At 46.6% G+C, this 11,484-nt stretch overlaps 1 protein-coding gene across 2 annotated transcripts; it reads right to left on the reverse strand.

Moving 5' to 3' along the window:
• Positions 1-1,227: 1,227 nt before the first annotated feature.
• Serpina3c (serine (or cysteine) proteinase inhibitor, clade A, member 3C) lies at positions 1,228-8,638 on the reverse strand. Of its 2 annotated transcripts, none has more exons than NM_012657.2 (5): positions 8,562-8,638; positions 5,916-6,563; positions 3,865-4,138; positions 2,796-2,946; positions 1,228-1,747 (listed from the first exon to the last, which is right to left on the reverse strand). In NM_012657.2, the coding sequence occupies exons 2-5, from the start codon at positions 6,544-6,546 to the stop codon at positions 1,553-1,555; spliced, it is 1,251 nt and encodes a 416-aa protein (NP_036789.2). In that variant the 5' UTR covers positions 6,547-6,563; positions 8,562-8,638; the 3' UTR covers positions 1,228-1,552. The 2 variants fall into 2 exon arrangements, with proteins under 2 accessions (NP_036789.2, XP_006240520.1); XM_006240458.5 differs by having other exon boundaries at positions 8,536-8,633.
• Positions 8,639-11,484: the final 2,846 nt, after the last annotated feature.

Raw genomic sequence — 11,484 nt, forward strand, 5'->3', positions numbered from 1 at the left:
CTCTGATGACCTCATGGCCACTGCTCAATGGGTGTTCTTGGGAGCCTTAATATTCAAGCAAGTCTCGACTGAATGTGTAGCTGTCCCTGTTCATGTAGATCACTGGCTGTGATTCCAGGCCCCGAAGTTTCTCCATGAACAGCAGGTGCCCCAACCTGAATGCCCTTAGTAACACTCCTCACCTCTCACAACTCAGTTCTCGGTACTGTAACCTCATAGAGTACCTTTACCAAGTGAGAAACTGTCTAATTCCTCCAACACTCCCAGTGTCTCCAAATTATTCCAGAATCACTAAGGAGTCAGGCTCTTTGCCGCCCTGTGGCCATTCCTACCTCTCCTGCTCTACTCCATTGTCCCAGAAATCCACTTCCTCTCAGATCCTCAGAAATGGCTTCATTATTTTTTGCCCTGCCCAAAACATTCTCTGTGGTTATCTGAGCACCGTCTCACACCCCTTGCATTCACCTCAGCAGAGATGTCACTGGATCTATGGACTATTTGGTTCTTCTCTGGGAAGTATCAGAGTCCTGATTCCTTCTCCACCTGCCCACCACAATAATGCCTGAAGAACAAGGTCACAACTATTCCTCCAGCATTAGGACACTTGGAAATGCATGCCACAAGCCATAATATATAGTCATGGAAATAAACTAAGTTTCCCTGTGCCTCAGTTTTTTCATTCATAAAGGGAATGTTAATAGCATGTAAGTCAGAGGGCCATCACAGGAGTCAGAGAATGACTATCACTACTACTATGTTTTCACTAGAGGCAACCTCTTCCAACAGGAGCTAAGTGAACACTGCCTGGGCACTTTCTGTGCAGGTGTATGCTTATTGACCCTTTGGTCCTATCTTTTCATTTTGGTTTGTGGTGTTCATCTTTTCTCTGAGGTTGGTCAGCTGCAAACTTAGAGAGGTTACCACTTGGCCCTGAGTAGGAGGAGTGCTAGGGAGAGAGGATCTGGTCTGACCCACAGGCCCCTTGCTGCTGCAGGAGTTAGAGCTCCAACACTGTGCCAGATGTGGGCAGTGTCAGGGGAAACTGCAAGGGGCACTGTGTGGCATTGCCTTTAGAGGGGAAAGCATAACTTAAGAGCATGATACCAGGTTCTCAGATGCTTGAATGACATTCATTGCAGCAGTTTCCCCTCTCAGTCCTGGGCCTGAGTCTCATGGGTTGGCCCAGAGGCTAGCCTAGTTTCATCAAGAGTGTGGAGACTGAAAACAGATGTTCTCAGAGCCTTTACTGGGACTTATCAATGGCTTGGTTTGGGGTATGAACACAGAAAGAGGAGTCACCAGGGAAGAAGAATAAAGAAAGATTCCAAGTTCAGAAACATGTGTAGATGCTCCCAAGGGTCCTAAGTGCCTGACACTGACAATCCAAAGGCTCCAGTGCACATGGGAGCCATAGAGATAGTTGATGTCACTGTCTAAGCCAACTTTGCAATAGCCAATCAGAGCATGTATGTCAGGGCATATACAGAGATCAGCATCCAGGCTCTGTTCCAGGATCCTGGGCAGAATTGTCAGATTTTGGGGAGCTTCAGACTCACATGGGGTTAGTGACTTTGCCCATAAAGAAGACAGACTGACCATTATTGTCAGTGATAACCAGCATGAATGGCCGGTTGAAATTCAGAAGAGGTACAGTTTGCGGTAAACTTTTTAGGGCTGCTGTGACTGCTGTGGCAGCGGCTCCTTCTGTGCCTGTCTCATCCACATCCAGCACAGCTTTGTGGACCACCTGTGGGGAGAGAAACACATCACTCAGTGGACATCAGAGAGGGCAGGAGCGGGGTCTGGAGCAAGCAGTGAGTGCCGGCCTCTTCTGCTGCTGAGTCTCTTTCTTCCTTCTTTGAGCTCGAACCATGGATTTCCAAGTCACTGCTCAGGGTATGAGATGAGCATGCTGTGGTCTGCTCAGTGTCTGAATCTGTGCTGCACTCAAACCCACTACAAACTGAAGAAAGGCAGTAGGCAGCAGCAGGAGTTTCCTCACAGGCAGATTCCCAACGATTTCAGAGAGAACAGCCACGGTGCTGGCAGCCAGTGCAGGATTCAGCATCCCTCCTGCTCCAGTCTCCTTGGGACATACAGCAGCAATGCAGAGGGCATGACTGTACATTCCCAGACTGCCATGTCCTGCTGGGACAGATCTGAGCCCAGGGATCTGGGTGGGCCCTGGACAGAACACTGGACACTGACAGGCTGTGCAGCTAGGGATGTGGTATGAGCGTCTAAGGCATCTCTCTCCTATTCTTGGGTTTTCATCAGAAGTACCATAGATTCAGGTTATTACTTTTACTGTTAATATTTTGTATGATGGTCAAGAAGTACTATCTATCCCAGCACTGCATTAAAGAAGCTGAGGCTTGGAATGATTTGGCCTGAAGTATATTGTGGGTGGAACCTGCGGTGTATTGTAGATGGCCCTGTAGTATATTGTGTGCAGATCTGTAGTTTATTGTGGGTGGCCTTGCACTGTATTGTGGGTGGTCCTGGAGTGTATTGTGGGTAGATCTGCAGTGCATTTGGGTAACCCTGCAGAGTACTGTGTGCAGCCCTGCAGTATAGCACAGGTTGGTATCAATGGTTCTATAAAGCAACTACAGTCTCTTCCCCCACAATGGTCTCCTAGGTGAGCTTAGGTACAGGGAGTAGAGGATGGACATTTGTTAGGGAACATCAGAAATGTCGGTGTTCTCACACATGAACCATCCCCACATGCCCGTATGACCTTCAACATCCACATTGAGGACCCAATGTGAGGCACCCTGTGTTTCTTGTCTTACCTGAGAGACATGCAGGTTCTTGGTCCCTGTGATCCTACTCAGATCAGCTTGCTGGGAGAAGATTTTCCTAATGCCCAGCTCTGGAAGGACCTCCTCCAGGTTGTAGTCTGTGGAGATGGAGAACTTGGGCATGCGAAGCTCACTTATAATCCTGAGAATAAAAAATAGCAATGTAAGCGTCCCTGTACTCCATGTCCCCATCAATCCACCTTGTCCCTGAGGCTTCTCTCCATAGACAACTGTGTTCCTGGAGTGAAGTCTTCTTTCCACCCATGTGTAGGCCACGTATCTTTGCTGTTTCTGATACATTAATTATTCATCAGTGACTGAGAGTGTGAACAGTAGACAGGTAACCTGACTTGGTCCCAGCTGTTCCTTTACTAGGAATGATTTCCTCCTAGATTCACAAATGGAATCCTCCCCAGGTGCAGCAACCCTAAAACATCTTCTATTTTAAAGTGCACACTGCATCAGACTCTAGATTTCCTAATCCTTGGACACTCCCCTTCTTAACGTCACCCTTTCTCATGTTTTAACCTACTAAATGATGATTAATTTAATTTTCATGCCTACATTCTTTCTTCCTCAATTCCAAGAGGAGGCCGAAGAGTACATTTGTGCTTAAGTCTCTGATACACTTTCAGAGTCTATAACAGACAGCACATAGTAGGTCTTCAAGTCGTATTGCATGTATAGGGAATGATGCGTGTTGAGAGGATAAAGTGGATCCGCAGGGCAGAGCTGATTCTCAGAGTTCATCTCCTATCAATCACAATTCCCTTGGCCTTCCAACTCATTCTAGATTCCCTGTAACTTAGAGCCTGCTAGAGGGAGGGACTCTGAGATCCTTATTCTAGCTGATCTGATCCTGTGAATAACAAAATCGACAGCAACTCAGGGCCCAAAACACATAGTCAGCAGAGGGAAATTCAACTCAAGTCCACCTGTCCCCTGGGGACTCTCCACCATTACATAGGACACTGCTGTGACAATGAGGCACAGGGTCACTGGCCATCAGGCAACAGCAGGACAGGGATCAATGACAGCTCTGGGTCCTCAGGACATGCACCTGGGCCTCAGAGAGTCCTTCCACTTCTTCAGGGTCTCTGGTTGCAAGCTGGATTCCACCTGCTGCATCTTGCCCTGGTCAGGGAGGATAAACAGGGCGCTGGCATTTCCTGTGTACTTCAGTTCCAGCACAGAGCAGGACAGCTCCTCATCCCGGACATAGGGTGTGGTGAGATCCTTAATTTTCATCATGGGCACCTTCACAGACCTCTTCTCATCCAAGTAGAACTCAGACTCAAATGTGTCATTGGGGTTAAATGGTACCTTCCATTTGCCTAAAATGAGGCAAATGATCATGTTGTAGCCACAGGACAAATATTCCACCTCCTCCCCATCTAGGCTCAGCTTTTGAGCTGTGGCTTCCATCCATTCATCTTCAGTCACTCAGACTGTCCTTTATTGTGACATGTGCAGAACCGGATAAAGCTTGTAGTTGATCAGGCTGCTAGCTATGAGAATTGTCTCCAGGAATGGTTTAGACAGCGGATCCTGAAAACCTTAGCCTGGCTGCCTGGACTAAAGACACAGTCAGGGATGTGGGGTGGAGTGAGTAAGAGAGAGACAGTGAAGATGGTGAGCCTGTGGAGAATTGAGGGTCCTGTCTTCCTCAGGAGAACCATGTCTAGGAGACAATGGCTTTTAGGATAGGTTTTAGGGGAAAGAGAAGAGCAGAGACTTCCATCCCCCATATCGGGACCAGTTCATAATCCTATAGTCTGTGCCTGAATCATGGGTAAGAAGTCCTTATGGGCCATGGCAGTCTCCACAAATCACAAATACCTGCTCAGGTTTATCCAGATTTCTAGTTTATGCCACTACACCCAGTGTACATTGTGGGACTAGAGTGGAACATTTCTTGGTCCTGGAATCTCACAGCCTAAACATACATCCCAACTCACACCAAGCAGTATTTACCCAGTGTCCTGAGGAGAGTTGAGAGAGACATGTCCTGAAATCTTACATTTCAGGCTGTCACTCTGCTTATACCATCCCCTGCCCACATCAGGTCGGGGGACATCTTGACCTCTGTGCTCTTGTTCTCTGTCTTCTGTCCTCTTGTCCTCCTATCCTACATTTCTCTCCATTGTCACCTTGATTTTCTTTCTCTAACCCCAGATCGCCCTACTCTAACCTGGACTAACTTTAATCAGTTTTCTCTTCACCCCACGTCTGGTCACATTATGCCTTCTGTCAGGCACAAATTTCAGGGTGGTCACCTTGCTCCCTGGTCTCTATTAAGCAGGATGTTGTTCATGGGGGATCTCTGGATTTCCCCCCAGTACCATTACCTACAACATTTCCAGCTGAGTTTCCATCTATCTTGCACCTAAATCTCATCAGAGTCTGGCTCAGGAATGTGTCTTGGGAATCCTGACTTTTCATGCTAAGTGGGTGGTTATTTTACAAAAGCAAAATTACACAAAACAATCTAACACTAAGCACAGAACACTGCCTGGCCCACACCACTACATCTCTAGTGACTCTTACCCAGTCCCTGCCTCTCCATGCCCGGGACAAGTTCATTACAGAAAAGGCTCAGGGGTGAAGTACTGCAGAGTAACTGCCCACGAGGTTCTTCATTAGTTGTGGGATATGCTACCTTCCATGTTACTCTTTCCAGGCTCCTTATGATCAAATAGTCCCAAGCTCACCTGGACTCTCCTAGAGTCAGAGACTCTCCAGCACTTATGGACTTCTACTACAGGAACATACTAGAAATGCCTGTAATGGGACTCCGCAGGGAGTAGCCATGGCTTCTGACCAACAGGTAGGACTGAACATGTAAGGTATGACATTCTGCTTGTAAGTAAGCTTAAGTCATATTGAACAATCAGCTCCTGTAGACTGAGAGCTCAGGGCTTCTGTTGAGCATGTACCAGGAGACACAACCATTGTCCAGAAACACCTCAGAAGAGGAGACTCGTGAGTAACAAGAAGTTAGGCACCCATGTCTCCAAGGCTTTGAGCACCTCCTTTCCAGTGATCATTGTATAGCACAGGCACCCAGCCAAGATCCTCTCCCTCCACTCCCCAGGCAGTGATGACTCTCACCTTTAAAGAGGAGATAGTTCACCAGCACCATGGATGTCCTCTCATCCAGGTCTGAGAACAGTTCTGCGATCTTCCCCTGGGTCTGATTGCTCACATAGTCATTGATGAACTTTTTGGCCTCATTGCACTGCTTGAAGTCAGCTACGAAGGCCTCAGCCTGGTACAGAGCCCTTGTCTTCTCCTGGAATTCTGACAGTATCGGCTGCTCTTTGTCAATAAACAGGGCACTACCTGTATTGATCTCTGCCTGGTCCTCTGGCTGGCTGAGCCTCTGTAGGAGGTGCCCAAAGCCCTGGTGGATTTCTTCCTCAGTGATCTCTGTGAGATTGAACTTGAGACCTTCTAGAATCTCTTCCATGGTGCTGTCTTTTGCTCCCAGAGACAAAATGGCCAAGGCAGCTGAGATGCTAAGAGGGGAGAAGACAACATTTTTATCTGGATTCCTCAAAGCCAGCTTCTTGTAGAGGCTCAATGTGAAGTCAGTGTTGATGGAAGCCAATGTGAGACTGTGCAGTTGTCTCCCCTTGCCTTGGTCTTCATGGGGTAGAGTGTCCCTTCCCAGTATGCCATCACAGAGGACAGCAGGGCAGATCCCTGCCATCAAGAGCCCCAAAGCTGCAATGAAGGCCATCTTCTCTGTCCTCCTGGCTGAAAAATAGAAGACACATTTGTTGAGACTGGGAGGAACGCCTGGTGCTTCAACCGTCTTCTAGTCCTCCCACCTGGCTGGTATTGTGCCCTGCTCTACTCCACTTCATGCTTCTGTGACTGCCCACAGGAAGTGCTCTGGTGACTCATGCCATCACTACATCATATGATCCCTACTACCACAGATGACATGCTTTTGCACTAGCCCATTTTCACAGTACAAAACCAAGCTTCAGTGATTTGACGGGATATGTTAGGGTCATAGAGCAAGGCAGAATAGCGAATGGGCATGAGCCTTGTCTGCACTTTGGACTTGAGCCACCTGTAGCTGCCACCTCCTTAGGCAAAACTCAGGATCCTTGGAGCAGTTTTTATCACAGGCCCTATCTTAGCCCTTCAATTTCAAATCTGAGAAATCTTAAGTCCCCTGAGTTCCTTTGGTGCTTGAAGTTAGGGATGGGGGAGGGTTAGTCGAGAGGAAGCAGGAGAGATATCTGATGTAGTGTGGAAATCCTGGACCTTTGAGAACCTGTAGTGGAAGGACACACAAAGGAAGGTTCTCTCTGCCCTGCCAGGGAACCCCATGGTGCTTTGTACCTCAGGCTCGGAAGTCCTGCTGGTGGGAAGAAGCAGGAGTCCAGACTCTCGCACCTCGACCAGATTTTATATTTGCTGTCATGATGACTGTGTCACAGCAAGTAAATTGTCAGACCTCTCTGTGCTGCCTGGTGAGGGGTCCAGGTTACATTACTGGTATGTGGCTGGCTTATTGTGGGCATTGGGAATGGTTGTAGGGAGTATCTACAACCATTCGAGGGGCTTCATTTCCCTTCATATTCCCCTGGAGTTGTGGCCACACTCATCCTGACAGACTATAGTAATCATGGTTATCTACCTTTGATCTCTGACCATTTGTTTCGAAGTGTAAAGTGAAGACACATAGTAAATGTAGGTGAGGCAGAGGAAGAAGGAGAGATAGGAGAGAGGAAGGGGGATTTTGGAGAGGAGAAGTAAGAGGAGAGTTAGGAGAGGAGAGAGGAGGTAAGAGAGAAGACAGTGGGCAGAGGCAAGGGGAGGAAGGAAGAAGGGGGAAAGAGAGAAGACAGAGGAGAGAAAAGAGGGGAGAGTAGACAGAAAGGAGGGGACAGGAGAGGAGAGGATAGAGGAAAGTTTGTAAAAGGAAGAGTTAGAGAGAATTGGGAAAAAGAGGAACAGGGAGATATGAGGAGGGAGACTAATTAGGAGGGAACAAAGGGAAGACAGGGTGGGGGCAGAGAAGACTTGAAGGGCAAACAGGGAACTGGAGAGAGCCCAGGAGGGTGTGCTGGTGCTAAGCCACCTGTCCCCATTGCTGTGACATGCCTGCAGTGAAGCCAGGGATCTCAACAACAACTTGGCTGCCTTCATCTTGTGCTTTTGTTTCAGACTGATGCACCCATTTCTTCGGAGGGCACTAAACAATAAATTCTGCCAAAATTATTTCCAGAGTAAAGAGACTGCTGGGATTGTACAGCAGGAGACCCTGACTCAGTAACTGAACCTTCTTTCCTTCCTTTGTTGAGGGCGAAACCCCTGAGTGTGGCCATGGCATTTGGGATCTAGGCGGGAAGTGGGGTCCCATACCCACAGTAATCTCCTTTGTGATGTGAGCATGGTACAATGGCCACCTCCCCCAGCATGATTCGGCAACAGTCCTGTGTCACCCTTGCTATGACAGCAGTAGGCAAGCTAGCAAGCTCTCAAAACTCCCCAGTAGAGTCAGAGGAGCAGGCTCCATTACTCTCCATGAGCATAGACCACAGTATCTGCATCATCCACAGGCAAGAGAAACAAAAGAGGAGATTTCATGAACCATAGCAATGTCCCGTGTTTCTAACCCAGTATCTCAGCCAAAGCCATTTCCCCACTCCCACAAACATATGTTGCAGTCCACAGCCAGTACCACACAGGCCTGGGAAGGTTCCTTCTGTACCTGGAGGCAGGAATTCTGGGCATTACCTGCAGAGGTGATACCAGCCAGCTACTAGCCTCTGTGTTTGCCGACTCCTGATGTTCAGGGTGCCCTGGTGTGTTTTGCTCTCTTGTGCACAGCGATGGCTATTTATCCCCACCAAGGGCTCCTCCCTCCTCTTAGGAAATACTGCCTTGGATAACCTGTGCTTTGTGTTCAGATTACAGATGGGCAGACGGGATGATTTCTCAGAACATGGATTAGTAGAAGCGTACTGATCTCTTGAACACATCTTTTATTTATTGAGTGGCTCAAAGTCAATGTGGAAAGTGGGAGAAGTCAAAAACAAAAGTAGAGTGTACAAATTCTGCCTTACTTGTGTCCCAGCATGTCTGTAACCTTACATTTTTCCTCCATTGTCTAAATTATTTCAAAATGAATACTAAAAACCAACTAAAACACAAAGAGAAAAACCAAACAAATAGCCCTCCTTTATATAAATATTAAATGGGCAAAGAAAGAAATTAAGAAACAACATCCTTCACAATAGCAAAAATAATGTGAAATATCTTGGGTTAACTTCAACCTAGCCAGGAAATGTCCTGCAGGACAAGAACTTCCAGTCTCTATGAAATTGAGGTAGATATCAGAATATGGCAAGATCTCCTTTGCACTTGCATTGGTAGGATTAACCAAGTTAAATGTTCACCTTACCAATGCCTATCTAAATATTCAAACCAATCTCTTTAAAATTCCAACACAACTCTTTACAGGACTTGAAAGAGCAATTCCCAACTTCATATGGAAATAACCCCCACCCAGTACAGGTATAAAAATCTTATACAATAAAAGGACTTGAAGGACTAACATCCCTGAATTCAAGCTTGCAACAAAGCAATAGTAATAAACCTCCATGGCGTTGGCATGAAGACAGGCATGTTGATCAATGGAATCAAACTGAATGATTTGAGAGGATCCACTGAGCGAAGCCAAGGTTTTGCTTGAATCACAGTTTTCAATGTCTGCAGTTCAAGGTCTGCTGGCTCCCATGCTCTGCTGAGTCTTTTTCTAGTGTCTATAACTACCAGGTCCCCAATTCCTCCCTCACTCTTTCCCTCTTCCAGGCCCTAGGCTCTGCCACCCACTGCCATTTGCAGGCTTTCTGCTCCTGCCACATCTGGCACAATGTTAGATCCCAAACTCCTGTAGCCACATGGGGCTTATGGATCAGACAAGCTCCTCTCACCCTAGCCTTCCTACTGAGGACAGAGTGGTAGCCTTTCTTTAAGTTCCCAGCTGACCAACCTCACACTGAAGATGAACACCACCAACCAATATGAGGACATAACAGCAAAGCATCAGCAAACACACTCCTGTACATACAGTGCCCGGGCAGAGTTCCTTTATCTCCTGTTGGCATCAGGGACATAGAGATTGTCACCCACACTCTGTGACTCCTGTGATGGCCCTCTGATTTATATGCTGTTAGCAACCCTTTTTTTGGAAGAGGAAACTGAGACATAGGGACACTAATTCATTTCCCCATGACCACACAGCTAGACATGACGGCTTGTGGGATGCTCCCCCAAGTGTCTTGGTCAACCTTACTGAATAGCACTCTATGTTGTCCAGCCCCTAGCTTACCTCAATCATTGTTACCATGATCACCTTGTTTATTGGCCTATTTGCATTGATAGAGATGGCAGGAGAAAGTGTATTATTATCCCCATAATGGGTCATTCTATCTACCTGGTTATTGAACTCCTCCTCAGCTGAAGTGACATAGGATGAGCATGTGTGTGGCACACAAGTATCTTCAGATCCTTCTTGCATCTGGACTGATCTCTCTTCACACTTCTTCAGCAGATGTCTTTCTCATTAATTTCCTAAATATGTTCTTTGCTAACCCTTGACAATCTATTGGCAATATCTATGAATCAGTGAAGGATTGCACATCTGGCCATGTCTCCTAAGTAAAAGCATGAACATTAGTACTGCCTGAAGTTTTACCAGACAAGAAGATGTCCCTGTGCTGCTGTCTTCAGGGTTTTTCCTTAAAGATTTGCTATGCTCCATCTGTCCATGGCTGGCTGCTGCCTAAATAACTTGCACAAACATCAGTAAAACAAGTCTTAATATTCTATGACTCACTCAAAAGATCCTAGAGTACACATCATGAGGCTCTAGGTACATGGTTGGCAGCAGACAGCTCTGTCAATGGAATAGAAAACTTAGGCATTTGGGAAACTTCTTCATGCAATGTTGCAGTGCATGTAAATATCATTTCCTTTTAATAATGGACATGGTACTGTTCATGTCCTAATTACAACTTGGCAGATCAAAAAACAGCTAGGTCATTGGAGGCAGCTAATATCATATGATTATACAGGAGCTTGTCACTGCTCTAGTTGGTTGTACAACCTGGGAGAAGGGAGCCTAAAATGAGGCAGAATACAGTCTCAAGGAATAGCTAACTTTCTTCAGAATATCAGCCTGTTTATACTCAATAGTTACAGAGAGTCACCTCAGTAAGTGTATAATAACAGTGACAAGGTCCCCTGCAGTCCAGAGACCACCCGGACCTGAAGGGAGTCAGTCAACACTTCTCTGCACCCAAATCCCATTGGAGGGAGAGCAAAACCTTCAGAGTGGCAGACACATCTGGGAAGTCAGAAGAGACTACATTCTGCCCACATTTCTGATGTCAGAGGAAAAAACCTAATGTCATCTGGGACCCCGGTAGAAGGCAGGAAATAATAAAACTCAGAGTTGAAATCAACCAAGTAGAAGCAAAAAGGACCATAGAAAGAATCAACAGAACCAAAAGTTGGTTCTTTGAGAAAATCAACAGGATAGATAAACCCTTAGCCAGACTAACGAGAGGGCACAGAGAGTGTGTCCAAATTAACAAAATCAGAAATGAAAAGGGAGACATAACTACAGAATCAGAGGAAATTCAAAAATCATCAG

The sequence above is a fragment of the Rattus norvegicus genome, chromosome 6, assembly GCF_036323735.1.
Source record: "Rattus norvegicus strain BN/NHsdMcwi chromosome 6, GRCr8, whole genome shotgun sequence".
Taxonomy (NCBI): Eukaryota; Metazoa; Chordata; class Mammalia; order Rodentia; family Muridae; genus Rattus; species Rattus norvegicus.

Coding starts and splice junctions, on each gene's coding strand:
- Serpina3c (NM_012657.2), bottom strand. CDS start 6,546: ATGGCCTTCATTGCAGCTTTGGGGCTCTTGATGGCAGGGATCTGCCCT. Junction 2,947..3,864: donor AAGGACTCTCTGAGGCCCAG/GTGCATGTCCTG, acceptor TTTTATTCTCAG/GATTATAAGTGAGCTTCGCA. Junction 1,748..2,795: donor AGAACCTGCATGTCTCTCAG/GTAAGACAAGAA, acceptor CTCTCCCCACAG/GTGGTCCACAAAGCTGTGCT.